Below are 19961 nucleotides of genomic sequence, written 5' to 3' on the forward strand. Positions count from 1 at the left end.
CTGCTGAGCAGAATGATGGTGGCCTGCTGGATACCCCAATGCCCACTATACCATTAAAAGTGCACACTAGAGGGTAGCTTATCTGCACAACCCAGTGCTCTAAATTCAAGTGCTGCAGTACACCTTTCCTCCTGATAGGAGTGGACATGTTCAGGGTACCAGTGTATCATGCTTTCTTCCAGGGTCCTCCATTTAACTTCCCTCTCCCCAGTTTTCCACCGGACACTCAACACCTTCTTGTTACTGCTGTTCTTAGTTGGGCCCATTTTGGCTCCATTTCTAACAGTACCCTCCACCTGATTTGACTAATGCTTTGAACAGTGCATCAATCACTAGCATATGAACCAAGCAAAAGGAAACCTGATGCAAATAATTACTTGAACTATGTTAGAACAGCACGTGTTCATGGGATCTCACCTATCAAACAAGGCTAGAAGAGTCAGTCTATCAAAATTGATGCCAATCCAGATCTTAGGTAGGATCCAAAAGCGATAATAGTGTTTGACTTTTTGGGCGGCTTCCTCTTGAGGTTGCAGATGGTCCTGCAGGTCAGGGCTTAGGTCAATGTCTTGATGCTCGAGGAGATCTGTATCTATGGTCAACAGCCTGTTCAGCCTGATCTGGGGTAGGGAGAGCTACAATAAAGTCAATAATAAGTTGCATTCACACTTCTTTAGACTATAAACTATAGATCTTAAGGAACATAAGAGTGTCATGGGCCAAAGATCTTCTATGGGGAACTACCCCCTTGGTCTCATCTTCTTTGCAAATCTGTACGGTTCAGGGAGAAGGGAAGGTGGAGGAGGATGCAGTTTATCTCATTTCAGGAAGGCACACCTGATTAACAGTGGTTGAAGACTACATGCTCAACCCTGGCATGGGTTCATGGTAGAGTTCCAACCTGTATCTGGCTTGGCTGGTTTCTTCCTGGAAGCAAAAGCACTGACCCTTTATAAAACTTTATGGAACTGCAGGGATAGTGCACATGCAAACCACACCCTACCTCCACCTAGAACAGTCTTCCACAAACTTGAGTCCCCAGATGTTGTTGGAACGACAACACCCATCTTCTGCAGAAGGGTTGGGGACCTGGATCCAGCCAGAAGGCAGAATTCAGAAGTGGTCAACTCTTCATGAGCCACTTTAACAATCACCTGAATTCATTTGGTTTTATTCTGTGAACTGCCCTGAGACCTTCAGGTATAGGGAGGTATATAAATTCTAATAATAATAATAATAATAATAATAATAATAATAATAATGGCCAGAAAATCCCCACCACTAATCTGCAGCCAGCATGGCCAATGATGAGTGACAATGGGAATTGCAGATCCAGTAACATCCAACACACAAGGCTGAGTAGAAGGGACGTTTCCTCTTTACAACTTCAATTACTCCAGGGTATTTCAAGCTGATATGGTAAGGATCTAGCAAGCTGAGCCTAAAGTCTTCAAAGACCTTACAAATCATTAGCAGTGATAGTCTACAATCCATTCTGTATTGAGCAGGGCTTGGACACCACTTTCTTAGATCTAAGAGGTGGGCGGCACTGCATTTGTCTAATTAAACACACATCAGGTCTCACGTTATTAAAGTATTAACATGGCTGCAATTCTCCAACTATTTGTAGCAGTGAAGGCATGGCATTGTCCAGCTGCTGACAACTTGAACCACTCGAAGCCTGTGCTAAATTGACAGACAGAATACTTAATTGTATCTCAACAACTTAAGAGTGACATTTGATCATCTGCTTGCAATAAAATAAGGAGCAAATGCAAAAACTTACTAAATCATGTGGATAAAAACGAACTGAGGTAGAACTTGATACATGAGAATCCGTGTCACTATAATAACAAGAAGATTACTTTAGTTTGATACCACACACTGTTCTCCAGTTCAAGTCTCTTCTTTTGTTTAAGAAATTACTCTTTCTGTAGTTTGTAGGACATCAGTTACCCCAGTTTAAATCAACTTGCTACTGGAAAGGCAGTACTGTTTTCAGCAAGGGAAAAAGAAATGATACACCTTCTTGATAGGACAATGTACCTTATTACCCAAACGTGCTGACATTAAGAAAGGAGGAGGCCTGTATAACGAGCATTTCTATTTCTATTTTGTAACAAGCCATTAATTCTGCATTAATATCTTGATAGCTGGATCTGGGGTTGCATTCTGGGCTGAATACCTAGTCCTATCTGAGTGATTGCTAGCCCTTTTCAGGCAGAGGGTAATAAAGGTCCACTGCAAACACTCCAGGGCCAAATGTCAAAGTGGGAGTGGCAGAAGTGGGCAAGTGGTCCTGGACAAATGTAAGAATAATAATTAATGGCATATTTGGGGTTTAGGGGTTACAAAAACTTTTGGTATCACAGAATTACAGCAGGCGACCCATGAAAATAATCAGTAAATAGAAGGTGTTGCATGATTTTTAAATGGATAAATTTGGGGGTGGGGCTTGTTGGGTCAAAAAAAAAAAAAAGCTTTCAACATCAGGGTGCCACAGCAGAGGACCCACAGGAGCAGCTAAAACTAAAAATATATGTATTTGGAGAGCCAAAAAGAAAACTCCTGAAGATTGGGTGCCAGCTAGGGCTACTACTGCACCATAAAGACAATTCCACATCGAAAATACTTTGGTTTGCATGACTCTGCTATGCACTGCTATTTATGCAAAGCAATGGCAGAAAACGATGTATTTCACTGCATTCTATTTTTCTTTGATTTTGTAATAAACGTACAGTGGTACCTCATGTTAAGAACTTAATTTGTTCCGGATGTCCATTCTTAACCTGAAACTGTTCTTAACCTGAGGTACCACTTTAGCTAATGGGGCCTCCTGCTGCCGCCGTGCGATTTCTGTTCTCATCCTGAAGCAAAGTTCTTAACCCGAGGTACTATTTCTGGGTTAGCAGAGTCTGTAACCTGAAGCGTCTGTAACCCAAGGTACCACTGTATCTTTATTGGGTGGTTGGGTGGGCGTGGAATCTGCATGTCCCAGGGGACATTATGCCCCCAAAGCAGTCATTTACTCCAAGCACCATGACTCTTATTCAGCTTACTGCCTTTAAAAAAGGATATGAAATCCTGTCCAAGGATCTCGTGTACTCATTTTGCTCTAAGATTGTTAGATGATTCTCTCTTTCTTTGAAAGGGTATCATGACCTAATTGGCAAAGCCTATCCAAAACCCTGGCTAGGGAAAACAGGATAGCTTCACCACCCTGTGGTGGTGGCAGCAGCTTAGAAATCATATGTAAATTCAAACATTTTGCACTCAAACAGAATAAAGCCATGCATCCAGACACAAAGTTAAGCAATAAAACATTCTAAAATGTAATTAACCCTTTGACTGATTGTTCTGAAATACTGCCTAGTCTTCAAGGGTTGTGTGCAAAGGAAGTATGCAAAGTGCCTTGACCATTTGTATCATCTGCCTTTCCAGATGCTGTGGGACTACAACTCCCTTGCTATCAGGAAACTCTCAGCTATTGGCTGGGGTTGAGAAGAGATATAGTCCAGCAAATGGCAAAATGAATGGCAAAAAGTTCCCCACCACTGCACTATATAAACATGAGAATGAAGTTGGTTCTGGTTCTCAGTTCTTCATTCAACCTGCAACTTCCTCAGTCTCAATATAATGGGTATTCTTTGACAAAATATAAAATTACCAAAAGGTTCCCATGTACATCAAATCGCAATTCTGAAAGTGTTCTGACTTTTGCAAAAATACACAGGCGCTTAAGAATCTTTCAGAATTGTTTGCATATTCAGCATCGCTGACTAAACCACAGATACTGGTTTTCAAAAACACACCAGATATTAGATGTTCTTCTTGCAGCAGGCTCAAAATTCACAAGCGACATATCGCAGCCCCCTGTCTCGTAGAGTGTAGAACTGAACTTACCTGTCAAAAAGAGAAAGTCAGGATAGGTTAAATATTGCAGCATATTTCTACACTGTAGTAACAAAAAGTATATGCTATAGGTTACTTGTACACAATACAAATCTACATAAGTATTTTATAGCTACATCCACACACTTCATAAACGGTTAATGGAGGACTTTACTTGATCAGGGACCATGAGACCAAATTGGTCACAACCAAGAATGCAGATTAATGTACATAAGCAAAGAGTTACTTATGGACTTGTGTAATGCACACATCTTTCCTTAGCATGTCCCTGGTCTTTCTTTGAGCTAGGTTTTCATACCTAGCGGACACAGTCCAGAAACAGGAAAATAAATCAGTCACTAAGTCATTGAAAAATTAACTATGGTGTTTTTTCTTTAGACTATTGCATTCTATCACCTCTATCAGGAAGAGGTAAAGATGTTCAGCCTATTTATTTTACAAGGTAAAATTACTACCATATCTTTCCATATAACTTGGCACAAGAATTATGATAATAATAGAGAATTTTCTCATGCATAATGCTAGAACTTGGGTTCATTCAAAGAAATTGATTGATAATATCTGTGGGACAGACAAAAGCAAGTACCGTATTTACTTGAATGTAATGCGCACCATTTTTGGCCAAATTACATCACAAAAATTAGGCTGCACATTAGATTTGATGGTGAATTAGATTTGATTGCAAGCCTCAAAAACACTACTGACATAGCAAATCCTATTTTGGTTTCAAGGTTTTGAAAACTGAGGTGCGCACTAGATTTGATGGTACATTAGATTCGCGTAAATATAGGACTTCTTTGGGCAGCACATATTAATATATGGAATTCACTTCAAGTTTTGAAAGTTCAAGAAAAATGGACCTTTTGTTGGAATTGAACAGATCCTTGATCAGATATTGCTAGGTCAAAACAAATATAAGATGGGAAGACAAGTGGAATGATTTGAGGCTCCACACATGCCTTCATTTAAACAATATTATTTATGTATTGAAATAGCAGAAGCCAGTTCTGCTCTGCTTTTATGCACAGACAATTTCCTTTCAAAATGCTAACTGCATTCTTAAACAGGGAATGGTGGATTCACAGCACCAAATTTTGCCAGTTTCTTTTCCACACTTCCACAGGCCATAAAAACCAAAAGCAAGCAAACACCCACAGTCCCGTTTTCACCGATGAAATCTCACCATCAGAATACATGGTGTGAACATTTTTTTTCTTTATCATGTGAGGTAGCTCTTGTGGAAGTACAAAAAAAAAATCTGGATTCAGTGGAACAACACTCCATTTAAGAATGCACATTTCAGTCATTTGACAATGCATGCCCAACAACAAGCTGAGCCAGACTAATTACTATGGGGAATTCAGGCTATGGAAACTGAAGTAAAAACCAATAGCAACCTTAATACTAGGTCCTACTGATTGTTGAGAATAAGTGTTAGATATACTGCATACGGCAGTGATATGTGTACGCCACATGGATAATATTTCCAGCTTTAACTCCCCTCCATGCTGCTCCCAACTTCACCACACACAGAACAGCCAATCTATAAACTTCGTACCGTAATTGTTGAGAGATTTTTATTTTAACATCTGTCTAACCAGGACTTGTTGAATGCTCCAGGCAGGGCTCCATGTACTGAATGCCCTAGATAATTCTTGGTACTTGTTCCCTATTGTCATTCATGACTCACTGACAAAATATAATGAGATAACCCTAAATCTAGAGTTGCAATAAATGTTAATACAAATGTACAAACATAAATTTTAACTGAGAATGTTTGGCTCCCTTCATCACTATTTTTAAAGCTGTAACTTTTTTTAAAAAAAAATGTACACATGCATAGCAATGACAGGCCTTGGGGGCGTATCATGCTTTATTCCTCCCAAAGTATTTGAGAAGGGTCAAATGTTTTTAAAAGAATGGGCTGAGTTGGTAGAGGAGATGACTAGGGCATGTTTATAGAAAGACACATCACAATTTGGGTTCTTTCCACATACAAAGGCAATATATGTTTTCATGAGTGAAGACTACTCACTGACACATATGATTAGAAATCACAGTATGTGGACATACAGTACTGTACAGCAAACACGAACTCAACATTCCCATATAATAGCACATTTCCCCCTGCATACTTGTGTACACCTGTAACATCGTATTAGTGGCAGCCTTATTTTGAAGGTCACAAAGGTCAAATATTTAGAAAGAATATTTACCACCTGTTAAAGCAGAACACAATCTAGGAATGGAAAGCAAACAATAAAATATGAGCTACACTTTAAACAGTGTGCATTTATTTCTAAGGCTTGAATTAGTGTGTTTCCCCCATAATTCTTATTCACATATATAAAAAAGGATGTGCCAGAACTATCAAACACCAAGCTATTAAGAAGATGTGATCCCAGTGAAGATCAGTCATACAATCTGGCATATATATATATATATATATATATATTTGCTTTCGTAGATTTTCACGGGTACAGGAATGCAGGTTTTGGTGTCCTCGGGTGTCTTCCCGTGTAAAAGTTGGGGTGTCTAGGCGACGTTTCGACGAGGTCTCACTCGTCATCTTCAGGCTGGTGCTTTCGGCTTCTGCGAAAAATCTACGAAATCTACGAAAGCAAATATCTCACCTCTACGGGGAGGAAACCTTCCAGCTGACATAGAAGCCGAAAGCACCAGCCTGAAGATGACGAGTGAGACCTCGTCGAAACGTCGTCTAGACACCCCAACTTTTACACGGGAAGACACCCGAGGACACCAAAACCTGCATATATATATATATATATATATATATATATATATATATATATATGCGTTCCACCGAATTTTACATGTGAAAAGTTGTTTCTTAGATGCAGCTGTAACTCTTGGCAACCCTCTTACAAAAACATATTGCAATTTTCCTACACAGTTCAGTAAGCAAACAGTGCCCTGCCTGCACTTCCATGCCTGCAGAACCAAAACGGAGAAGGGAACTTGATAATAAACACCATGTGAAAAATATCAAAGCCCCCTCCCCCCCCCGCATTACTTAAGGGAAAAGATGAATGAGATTTCCCCCAGTCCCTAACAGCTAAGGCACTTCCACACTATCAGCATTTTGTGGGCGAGATTAAAGGACATATCAGGAAATTTAGGTTTGTGGAATTCAAGTGGATTAAAACATTCTTTCTACCTACTGCAACAAATCCACTTTAAAAAAGAAACTGAAATTCTGCGGTTATGAAGGTGACAGGGAAATGCATTGAGAAATCAATCAAATCAGAATGAATGTTCAACGAAGACTGAATATAATCTAACCTCCATGTGTACAAGCAAATCAGAATGAACGTGCAATAGATAAGAGGGAGGCTTAATGAAAATGATACTCTCTGATTGTCTAAGGATAGTTTGTTCTGTCCTATCATTCAAATTGCCCCAGAAACAGCCCCCCCACTCCAATCTAATTTTAAAATATAAATGGAGGATACCTTGCCTTTCCAGGCTTGGCAACCTGGAATAATTTTCTTCTTCCTTTACCCTCGATCAGAATATATCAACATCATAAATTTGAGAGTATTTGTGTACCAGTCCACAACTTAACAGAAGTTGATCACTATTGTTGAGTGCAGTATCACTTCAATTCTAGCCATCATTCACTTTTTCCCAGCAAAGCTGATTTCAGCCACAGAGCATCCATGGGACTCTGGAATGAAGTCAGTGTTAAGCTGTTACACCCCAGTGTACTTGTGTCTCGCAAAGAGACAGTATATTAAATACTGAACTCTTAAAACGCAGAATGCGCTAATTAATGGTAGGTGAATTACCATTACTGCGGCAAGTGAAGTTACAGGGAATCAGGCAGAGGGCCTTCTCAGCAGTGGTGCCCTTCCTGTGCCCTTCCAGTGGTGCCCTTCCTGGTGCCCTCCCATCAGATGCCAAGGAGATAAAGAACTACACAACTTTTAGAGGACCTCTGAAGGCAGTCCTGTATCAGGATTTTAAATGTTTGACATTTTATTATTTTTTATATTTTGCTGGAAGCCACCCAGTGTGGCTGGGAAAGCCCAGCCAGAAGGACAGGATATAAATAAAATTATTGTTATTTTTATTAGGTATTACAGTAACTACATTGAGTTAACAAAACAGGAACAGAGCTATCTGGATCCTCTGACCAAGCAGTTAGTACCTCTCTGTCTGCTTCCTTGTACTTCCAAGCAGCGCTGAGAACTGCTAATATTGAGCTTAACTATGTGGTTCAAGGCAACAGACAACTGCCGTATAGGTGCTATACAGTTAAGCTTTTAAGAAGCATAGTCTCCTTGTCATCTGAATCCACCTTCACATATTACTGAATCTGGTGATGGAATCTTGTTTATAAGTCAAAGTCTACAGAAAGATAAAATCAGTGGAGTAATGCAGGAGAAGAGAGACCGTCAAGTTGGGAGTTGCAAGCTCACCCTTGATTCTAAGGCAGGAACTATGATGAATAGGAAGTCCCTCATACTTGTCCAAGACCAAAATGGCAAATGAACAATAATCCTAACTGTGATCCAGAGAAGACATAGTTCTTCAGGCAGAAAAACAAGAGACAATGTCCTCATCTCCCTCTTGCTTTCCTTTCCTCCCTCCTTCCTTTTCATTGGCCAGCCAAGGAAAGCGACCTGTCTTCACCAACAAATGGCCTTCAACATCATCTTCTCAACTGCAATGTCTTCTGTTTTGGCAGAACGCATCACTATGGTGCTGACCTTCCTCATCACAGCACCAGGGAACCAGGGGAGGTGATGGCTGGACAAGAGTCTAGCCAGCTCCACTGTCATTTCTTGTTCCAGTGTCCAACTGGTCATCTGCACTACCTGGCTTGGGAATTCTCCTCCAACATCTGAGATTCCAACATGCTCTCCCAGCCCAGAAAAATCATTCTGCAATGCAACAAAGGGTATGTTGTGTTGTTTTATTGTGCCCTTGGTTACATGGGCTTCCTGGCTGCAGTGGTTTTCCTTGCTAGGAAGCTGCCTGGGTCCTTCAGTGCCTGGGTCTTCACTATCTTGACCAGGAGGGAGTCGGCAAGGTTTACCTTGCCTGGGCCAGTTCACTCCAGCGGGGATCCCTCTGTGGGCCGGATCTTGCACACGTTCACAATTTTCGGTGTCTGTGCAGATGTGATTTCCGGTCCTGCAGAAGCAGAACCTGTGCTGTGCCAGTTTAGCGCAGCGCGCGGGGACTCGTTGAGTGGGCGGCTCAGTTTGGGGGTAGCTCGTGGGCCATTTAAATGACCTCCGTGGGCCGCTTAGGTTGTCGACCCCCGATCAGGACCTCCAGTGCTTGGCTCCTGAGCTCTTCGTTCCCAAGTGCTACATTATTGTGCTGAAGCCAGATCTGTTAACAGAGGAGCACCTGACAACAAAAATGTAAAATGGTGGACTCTCCTTCAATGGAGGTTTTTAAGCAGAGGTAGGATGTGTCATGGAGCGACCATCTGTCATGGATGCTTTAGTCTGAGATTCCTGGATTGCAGGGTGTTGGACTAGATGACCCCTGGGATCCCTTCAAATTCTACAATTCTATGACGTATGAACAGGAAAGTAGATTCAGTCCTGCCAACGTCCCAAATATCCTTCACACCATACAACAATTAAAACTACAGTCTATGAGGTGTGCCATGGAACCCGTGGTGGTAGCTGCACAGCATTCTCATTGGGAGCTAGGAACAGCAGTCACATCCGAATGCTTGTGGCCCCAGTCTTACCACAAGACAGACCCTATACAAAGCATAACTGGATTCTGTAATATTTCAGCAGAACAGTAGATGGCACCTGATTATATGGGCAAACCTTCTAAATAGTTTTCCTCACATTTCAGAAAGGGGGGGGGGAGAGAGGCTGACATTGCCCAATGGCAGACCCTCTTTTGTTTAAGGATTCTCAAAAGTGAATTATGACAGGCTGCCACTACAAGCTGATTCCAGCCTGAAAACCACTAGGGTTGTCAAGTAATGTGGGAGAATTTCCAAGTCCAACCAACAAGGACCCCCTCCCTTAAACTCAGTTTTAGAAATATTACACAGGAAATAGCTTAGTTTTATTTTCCCAGAGTCTCAAGGACATCACATTTGAAAGGACCTTGTAAACTCATGGTCTGCTTTCAGCTTCCTCCAAAAGGATGGTGTAGGGGATATGGTATTTCATGGAAGAGATTCCTAGTAGGGAAGTCTGCACTGAACCACACTTTTCAGACTGTGCTCCATGACCCCTCCTGTTCTTTTCACCCATGCCTTGGACTAATTACAATCAGCATAGCTTCCTGTATCGTTTGCTATCTGCTGAAAAATCCACCTGGAAGTTATCGGGTGCCAATACAAAATGTGCTTGTTGCGTTTTGGTGGTGGCATTCACATGGGAGAATGAAGAAACTTAGCACATACATTCAACATACCTACTCAGACAACACAAGAAATAAATTTTAAAAAGGAGAGCTGAATCCACAGGCAGAATCTCTATCAAAGAAACAAAAAGCAAGAAGTCAAACTTATTGGACTGAAGAACTGATCTGAAGTGCCTCCACAAAACAAAGTAATACAATTTCTGTTCAGAAGTAAATTTAATGGGACTTGCTCCTAGAAAAATGTGACTAAGACCTGTGAGGTTAGGAGTATAGCATATTGTAAGCTATTTAATATTATCCTAAGATTGTTGCAGTCTATAAGTTGTCGTTTTAGTGGAAAGGCTCTTCTTCCTACCCACTGAATCCTCAAGGCAGTCCCTTTCAAATAAAATATTCCTGTTTCACTACTATTCTCAATTAATCACAAAAAGACAACACCAAATTCCAGTGCTTTATTTTGCCACAGAATAAAAAGAGTTAACAGACCAGAAAAATGAGACATCTGGAATTCACCTACGTAAATGAAATACTAAAACTTCTCAAAAAGAAAATAATTTGTTTTTAAAGAAAACGCTATTAATTTTATGTGCATACTGTGAATGGGATAGGGGGTGAAGGCTCATCCTAATTACTTGATGTGAGTCCTTTGACTTCAGATCAGAGATATCAATATAAGCCCAGAATAAAATATTATTTTCATGATATTTTTAAGATTGAAAGTGTTAACACTTGAATGAAATCCAGGAGTGCTTTTATATTTATGATGGCTTGTGCAATTCCCTCATCCCTCACATAAATTAAAAAGGGAAAGCTGTCAAGCACTAAATGTTTTTCTACTTCTTAAAATATTAATAAGGTTCTGTATAAAAGATCCGACAATTTAGCAGTGATCAAATGCCACATTTTGTGCTCTGGTGCAAATGTAGAACAGTCCAACATGAAACATTTCTTTGCAACATTTGTCACTCCTATGACAAATTGCAAATGTGCATTCTTAACTCATAATCAGTTCATTAAAAATACTGGTCAAATTTACACCATTACAATGCTTCAGTTATTTAAACATAAGGGTGACATGAAACTCATGAGTTCTCAATCTTTATTGTTTCCCAAATGCAACATTTTCTACTACAAAACTGAAATTTTGTGGTTATTTCTTGAAAAATAGTTTAACATGCCCATGCTGTTAAGAGCAACTACAACTTACAGCTGTAGGTCTAAACGCAACAGATTTTGAAATATATTACCTGCATTCTGGAAATTAACATTGAATACGTAATAATATATTCTTGCATGTGTACGACACATACAGCTTCATGCCCAATTAAAGCCTTCAAAAGCACTGCATAAAGTTTAGGAACAGAATCCTAAGGTACTGTGGTGTGACTAAAGTACATAGTACTCAAGGCAGCATTCAAGTTCTAATTCAGAAGAGCGATTCAGGTCCTGGAGTAAATTTAATCTGCAAAGTGTTCCAAAGAAAAAGAAAAAAAAGGGGACCAGAACAATTTGCTGTCACACGCCCTGAAAATTCAGAAATCAACAAAGCCAAGTCACAGTGCATTATAAGCCACAAATCTGCTGCATAAACACTTTGATTGCACCAAGGTTAGATAAGGCCTGCATACCAAGTTCATCCTGCAAACTGCTGCCGCCGACAGCAGATGCATTGTCATGTGATGCTTCTAAGTGGACACTCCCATTTCTCACCAGCAAGGAGGCACTAGCACTGAGCACTGCTGCCTGGGAATGGGGGCGGGACTGGACTTTGACTTGGGTTGTGGACTGCAGTCCTTGCTGAACATCTTGAAGGCTACGAAAGAACACGGATGGTGGGAGACATTACAGGGAAGAACACAGAAACAGCAGCTAGAAACCAAGTTAACACTTTTTTATACTTAAAAAAGGTTAAACAAGTAGTATAACCACAGTGAATGAGTCAGTGTGCACCAAGAGCATGTTACGTGTCCAGGGAGTTAGGCTACTTAGTAAGTAAATACTGTACATAAATAAATTTCAGCCATATCACCACTCTCAATAGCCCCTCATGTCGTCCCGAGAACTTTCAAAGCCCCCAGGGTCCTAAACAGTACAGTACTTGAGTGTGCAGAACTGTGCCAGAGGTATCAAGTGGTGGTATATTTCTTTTAAAAAGTAACATTTGCTCTTCTTATGCTAACAAACTGCAAAGTTCACTCTTTCATGCAAGTTCAAAGTCAAACTCTTGAAAGATAAAATGATGATGATAATAATAAAAATAAATGGGCCTCGGTTTTGTAATGCAGTTGTTTTGCCGAATTATAAACAGGTTTAAAAAGTAGCCGTTTGTACACAACTATGCTGTATGCAATATTTCAATATATTTCATTTCAATGTTCATATGTTGACATATCAGATGTGACAGAAAAGTTTATGCTTTGAGAATTTGAACAAATAGTGCGACTGAGGATTGCTGTGAAACTGATCATCTCTGTATTACAGAAATTTGAAGCCCATCAAATAGATTTTACTTCTAATTTAAATCCCATTTTTATCATGGACTACTGGCAATAAAAAAATGAAAACAGCAATAACCTACCCCACTGGGTAATTTTGGGGGACATTAAAATTAAAGATTTCAATTGTGTTAAATGTTATGTTAATACCAGAAATGTATTCTAAGCAAATGCCATGGGAGACTATTGATTAAATACCTCCTTAAAATAGCATTTAAATTTAATTCTCTAAGAGGACACAAGGACATAAGTTAGAATCGATTTTTCTGCTGCTAAAGGTGTGGTTTTTTATTACATGTCTTCACAACAAGAACCCCCAGAAAGCAAAAATAATAATAATGTGCTATTCCCCCAAAATCTTTGCTAACTCCTACTGTTGCAAAAAAAACACTATAAAGATTATTCTTTTAACTCACCTACAAGTTGAAGCTAAAGAACTATTACTGTTGTAAGTGAATAGCAGAGAAACTTTCAGTAAGGCCTGAGGAATCACAATAAATATAAAATACTATCAACAAACACTTGCAGGCACATTACATTCACTTCAATTTTTCAAGGCAGTTGCACAGACAAATGCTGCCATGCCACATTCAGGCCAGTATAACAATGTTAGTCTGAATGGCCCAGAAAACATTACTGGTTGGTAATTTCTGTTTTCCCATTTGCATCTACTGATTAGTTTAGATAGGGAATTTGCTGGGCTTAGGAAGCCTCTCAAAGGCTCCTATTAAACAACAGCCTTACCTATTTGTAACTCTCTCTGAAATTATTGGGAATAAGACCTCATTTAAGCATATACAGTACTTCTAAGGACAGCTTTCCCTAACCTGATGTTCTTCAGGTGGTTTTGAATTCCCATCAGCCCAGGCAGCTTCTGCCAATGTGGTTGCTCAGCGCCTGTGTCTAGTATCCTGAGCAATCAACACCCAGTCTCCAGGAGCCAGGAGGAAGTGATTGCATCCAGGTCACTAGAGGTACATGTAAATGTTGTGAGAAAATAGGTCTAGCCTTGGAAAGTCAGGCAGCCAACCTCAGTAACTGTCCTTCTTAGAAACAGGTCAATTGATGAACTTCAGTAGATTCATCAATACGTTTCAGATTGCGAGTGCTGGTAATATTTTGTTTATTTAGTTTTGCGTCGGAATATGAAGTAATTCTTCACCAAAAAGAAAGTGCAAAGTGGCCTCCTTCAGGAGGAAGGGCAGTCAGTCAGTCAGTCAGTCAGTAAGTAAGTAAGTAAGTAAATGCATTTTTTTAGATTTTCTGGGGGGAAAACAAAAACTAAACAACCACAACTACTTCGCCATTGAAAAAAATGAGATTAATTCTACAACAGACTACAATTGGCTGAAGCAACTCTGACACTTGAAAGAAGCAGAAAGGATTATTACAATATTTTTATTGTCCTAACCTGGTAAAAATTTATTCCACATTTCTAAAGACTACAAAATGTTTAGGAATTAATTCTACACAGAACTGGAAAACTCCCAAACATTTATTAGGGTCTGGTATCTAAATTGTAGGCAGCAGAGTGATTAGGTGCCCTGAGATTCTTTTTGCCACTCCTAAAATATACTATTTCCCTTCTCTGACAGGGTAAAAGATAAGCATGGGTTCACTAGCTGAAAGTGGTGGCAACTTTGGTTTCAAATGAGAAAGCATTGAGTTTGTTACTTAGGAACATCCTGATTTGTGAAAAGGGTATTAGAAGGAGGCATAATGAAAGTGCAAGGAGAGGACAATAACTTGCAAGAATGGTTAGCAAAAGGTCGGGAAAATAGTTATCTCTATAATCAGAAAACTTGTATCACATATTTCTGCTGTCTGAGGTTATGTTCCCATTAACATTATTTCAATGAGACAAACTCAATGTGCTTTTTTCTTTCTTAAATGCAGTGGGAGCAAAGAGGACTCCACGTTCCTACTTCTGTATTACAACCTCATATTATTCAAATATGGATTTGCCTCACTGTTTCCCAAAGTGCACCTTTTAAGACAGGTGACTAACCTGTGGCCTGCTCAGAAATTGCTGAGCTGTAATTCCATCATCCTTGGCCCTTAGCCATGCAGGCTGGGGTTGATGGGAGCTGTGGTCCAACAACACCTGAAGGACTACACATTAACCACCTGCCACGCAGAGAGAGAAGGTATACTCTTCAAGAAAGCAGAAAAAGAACTACCAAGATTGCTGTTGTTGGATCCTTGTGTCTTGAGAGACAATGGATAATGTAGAACTTCAACAAGATAGAACTTCAACAAATGGGATTCACTCTGTTGAAGTTCCGAGCTTGTTAGTAAAACAACAACAATAGTAGTAGTAGATGCAAATTCATGTTTAATTCTCTATATAACCATGTGTGAACATTAAAGAAGGCACATCAAGTAACTCACACTGTTTGCCTAAGGAAGCATAATCTGGAGCATAATCTACACAAATGGCTTCCCTAACAATTATGAACCCGTGTAAAGTAGCTCTTAATGAATTTTAGTCATACTAGAAAAATCCAACAGTGGCAGTGCATAAAGCTACTTCTCACAAATGTATTCCCACACAGTTAGATGCAACACAATACATGTTCTTAGTGGTAATTACAACTCTAGTATGAATACACCTCAAGATGTCTCATGTTAAGACTCTGTTGCTAGAAGAGCAAACAACCATCTTGAGAATTCTCTTTTTTCCATTAAGCACAAATGCAATATAGAAGATGGGCAGTATGTCTAATTCTACACACTTTAGGAATCAATAATAAAATTTTTTATGATTTTCAGTAATGATTTTTAAAGGGTTTAAGGAGGTGAAGGTGTAAGGAGAGTGTGTTTTTTTTAGTATTGCCAATACAGAGTTCATTTTTGTGTGCATCTCAAATGCTCACTAAATTATGATAGTTGAATACCACCCTACTTTACACCTAAGTATTACTCAGTGTAGACCCACTGAAATTATTCAACATGACTAACTTAGGTCTATTAATTTCAACAGGTCCACTCAGAGTAAAAATTTAACAGAATACCATGCATAGTCAGGCCTGTGCAGTACACGTCTTGAGGCCCAAGGCTTGAGTCTTGTTAGAATTTATAAATTCAAACAAAAAAGCAGCCAGTCCCTCATGGGGGTCCCCAACCAGCTTAGCCCTCCGAGGCACGGGGCAAGTCTACCCAGCTCCCACCCACCCACTGGCTGCATGGACCGGCCCATAGTGTCAAGCTGATTGGTTTCTATGGTCATTCCAACAGATCATGGATAAATTATTGGCCTACACACTAACAAATTTTACAAGTCTCTCTGCTAGTTCCATTTAAAGAACCAGCACTATCCTGATGACATTGTCTATTATTTATCAGGAAATGTTAAGTAAGACATTTTAATTGAGTCTTGCCTCATGAAAACAAATAAATGTGAAATAGGTATTGTGTAACTGAGGAAAGTACTTTCTACCTCATAAAGGTTCAAAATTTAAGAATCCAGCAACAACAAGCATGATGGCCGTGGAATATCAAATGCCTTCCTGGAGTTACCCAGTTTAGTTCCTCTCATTGAGAAAACTTCTAAGTGGGTTCGAGTTCCTTGAATTCTAGCTTTACAAAATAATCATACCACAAAACAAGGGCCTTGTGCCAACATTTGGTTTAGTGAACATAAAACTTTGCTTTGTTTCAGTCCTCTAAATTGTTTAAAGACAACCTGAGACAAAATAGGTTTGTAAATCTATGGGTGTGGTCTAGTCATAAAGCCAGAGGTCTGAAAGCTTTACGGGTGACGCAGACTGCTGTAAAAAACAAACAAACCCGACTGTTATGGTATGTATATATGTTTATATGTTTGCTCTGCACTTTACTCTGCAATTTCATTCCATAACATTTGTTATACTTTTTCATTCTACTTTAAAATCTGATCCAAAGAATTCAAAGTATCTTTCCAGTCCTGTACCAGCACATTTATTTTTCCCTAAAACATCCTTCCTTTGGCATCCAGTAGCACACGGCATTCTTAAGTTTTCTTTATGATTACAGCAGTTCTTTAGAATCAGGTGTTTAATTGTAGACTTTTAAAACAGATATAAATTTTAATTATTGTTTTTAATCTTTTAAGAGGAATTTGAGATATTTATCCTTTGGTATTTGAGTCTTGATTAAGTAATTTATTCTGCTTGGATTTGAAGCAGAAATCCTTGTGATCAATCAACCTGAATCAAGGATTTAAAAATGTGAATGGTTTGAGAGCACGTATCACATGTAAATGATTGAATAATTAGATTTGGATCATCCTATTGGTAATGTCCTCAGAAGTTATGCTAATAAGAATAGGAAGGACTTAGCCAGTTTTTTTTTTTTGGGGGGGGGGTTGCATAAAATGTGAACTCACCTACCTCACAGCTCTCGAAAGCTTTCAGATTCAGAAGTAGGCAGACAGATGGATCATTTAATGCAACTTAATGAAACATTGAAAGATTTGACAAACTTAAATGAAAGAGCTAGTTTTTAATGTCAGTTTGTTAGCATTTTAGCTGACTCAAAGTCATTCACTGGCCTACTCGTTTTGACGATAATGGGTTGGGGGAGAGAGACATGAACAGTGCAGTGTACACATGCGCAATCCAAAAAGATCACAAATGCATGCCGTAACAGCTCGAAGATATTGGTTGGTTGGGAGAGGAAGGAAAGGCAAAACAAAGCAATTCTGCAACACCATTGGGAGTGGGAAGCAGTGATCAGCTGCATGCATGTTAGATACAGTGGAACACGGATACCATACCTTAGGGGTGAGCCGATGAGCAATGAAGGAGGGGTAGGGTTACTCCCTGCATTGTGACGGCGCCGTACTGCCTGACGCCTAAATGTGCTGCGCTCACGACGAACTGTGACCACCTCCTCACTGGCTTGTGCTGCTGCATCAAGACAGACCAAGTCAAATTGGAGCCCAGTCCAGTTATGTACAGAGCATCTCATGCTTTCCCCCACAAATTAACTTCCTGGCAGCAGAAGGAACAATTGTTCTGATTGTAGAGTTTGCTCACATAGAGTTTAAGTGTGGAATTATCATTTAAAAACAAAACCCACCAATGTTGTTTTATGTCTGCCTTTTAAAATATACCTTTATTTTAAATTAATTTAAAATGCAAAAACAATCTATACTTATATATTAAATTGAACCCATGAACTTCTAAAATGCACAATATGCTTTTCTGTATTAGAAAGTTAACGACTCTGAAGGAAGGTGGAAAAAAACAACCTTAAATCCACCTTGGATTTAGGAACTAAATTTAATTATTCTTTGGACCTCGGCCTTAAGTCCTTTTGAGCACATACAAAAAGTCAAAAGAAAAATCAATTTTACAGTTGTCCCTTAGCCTCCAAGAAAATAAAATTCTGTAGTGCAAAAAGCATGTGTGCTGCATTAGCAAGATTTTACAGCATGGAGCACAAACACTCACTCCATTTAGTTCCAAAACAATATGCTTGAATTGTTTTAGCAACCAATTACAAACATACTTGCTCTGGAAATGTATAAATTATAAAATGGATAATTTTTGATCAACGATCTGAACTGTGTCTTTTCTTTTGATGATTTAACTCAATCCATCCTGTTTCCAATATGCTCAAGCATGACACATAAGCTCCAAGGATCAGAGATTCCCTTCTGTTAAATCCTCCTGAATTTGTTTGGCAGGGAGATCAATCCAGCCTCCTTCCAATGGTGGGATGGATGACAGAAAATAAACTGAGCTTGAATCCTGGCAAGACAAAGGCACTGTGGTTGAGTGGTTCCCATGTCCAAGGAATCAGTCAATTGCCTTCCCTGGATGGAGTTGCACTCCACTGAAAGGAACATGTATATAGTCTAGGGTTGCTTCTCAATCCAGCTTTGCCACTGGAGGCCCAGGCAGCCTCTGCAGCTAGAAGAGCCTTTTACCATTGGTGCAACAGGTATGGATGTTCCTGAATCTGGTAGAGCTTGACCCCAGTAGTTCAGCCATTAGTGACTTCAAGTTTGGATTGCTGCGATGTATTCTATGTGGGGTTTCCCTTGTGATTGATCCAGAAATTCAGAATGCAGCAGCACGGTTGGTGACATGAGTGTGACCCTGCCAGCATATAACACCTCTCCTCAGAGACTTGCATAGGTTACAGATTTGCTACTGGGTCAAGTTCAAGGTGTTACTTTTAGCATATAAAGCTGTTAGCAGCTCAGGACCAGTTTATTTGCAAGATTGCCTTACCCCATATATGCCCACTCAATCACTTCAGTCTGTAGAACTGACACTGTTACAGGTGCCACTTAATATTCATTCCACACTTGTAAGAAACAGATATTTTAGTGCAGTGGCACTGAAATCTCTGTCTAGTGACATCAAGCAGGCAACTTCACTATACTCTTTTCAAAGCCTGCTAAAAACATGTTTGTTTAGGCAAGCCTATCCAGATCTGTAGATGCTGACGTGTTTTGATTTTAGTTTACTGTTGATTTTAATTACATATTTGATATTCTTTAAATGCCTGTTTTTAACTTCGTATTATTGACAATGTTAAACATTCATAAATAAAACCTCTAAGTGGTTTGCAAAAAATCAAGTAAGCAGGCAGTTTACAAAGTTTGTTATCTACTGTTCTATAAACTGACATTTAACCATAACATTACATTAAAAACGGCAAATGAATATCAAAGCATTATGCAAGCAGGAACACACCCAATCCCATTTAACCATACATCACTCTTTTAAAGGAAGGCCATTTTTCTGGATTAAAGCCTGTGGCAAATCAGAGTCTAGGACAGGGGGTAGGGAAGAGTGCAAAAACAGGACTAGTCAACTGGTGCTAAATCACGGTTTAACATTGTCTGAAGACACCATCAAGTTCTGCTGCAATCCTATTAATGAGTTCAGTCACCACTCAGTGCTGGAGAGCAGAATCCTCTCTTGTACTCATCAGCTTTGAATGGGACTTTATCTGATCAATTCATTAAGCACAGAACTTTTCAAGCACTGCCTATATAAAAGTGAAGCACAGATTTACTGTTAGATCAAGATACAATTCATGTAAAGACCTGCTGCTATAGTACCTAGCTGTGCCACTGCTTGGACAAAAAAGGAAAATCTACCAGTCATCCAAAGGGATGCAGTGTCATTGTCAGAATAGTGTTGAAGCTTCTCCTAGTTAGGTTGTGCATGTTCACTCTCCCACCTA

The 19961-nt window shown here is 39.5% G+C and overlaps 1 protein-coding gene across 1 annotated transcript in view; it reads right to left on the reverse strand.

Moving 5' to 3' along the window:
- PCNX1 (pecanex 1) overlaps positions 1-19961 on the reverse strand; it is a 78189-nt gene that overhangs the window by 27074 nt on the left and 31154 nt on the right. The window contains exons 7-11 of the mRNA XM_081883764.1: positions 17533-17665; positions 11910-12094; positions 3813-3903; positions 1787-1844; positions 418-635 (exon numbers count right to left, since the gene is read on the reverse strand). Coding sequence (XP_081739890.1) covers positions 418-635; positions 1787-1844; positions 3813-3903; positions 11910-12094; positions 17533-17665 — 685 coding nt within the window. The remainder of the gene's footprint in view (positions 1-417; positions 636-1786; positions 1845-3812; positions 3904-11909; positions 12095-17532; positions 17666-19961) is intronic.

This window comes from Podarcis melisellensis, assembly GCF_964234715.1.
Source record: "Podarcis melisellensis genome assembly, chromosome: 1".
NCBI lineage: Eukaryota > Metazoa > Chordata > Lepidosauria > Squamata > Lacertidae > Podarcis > Podarcis melisellensis.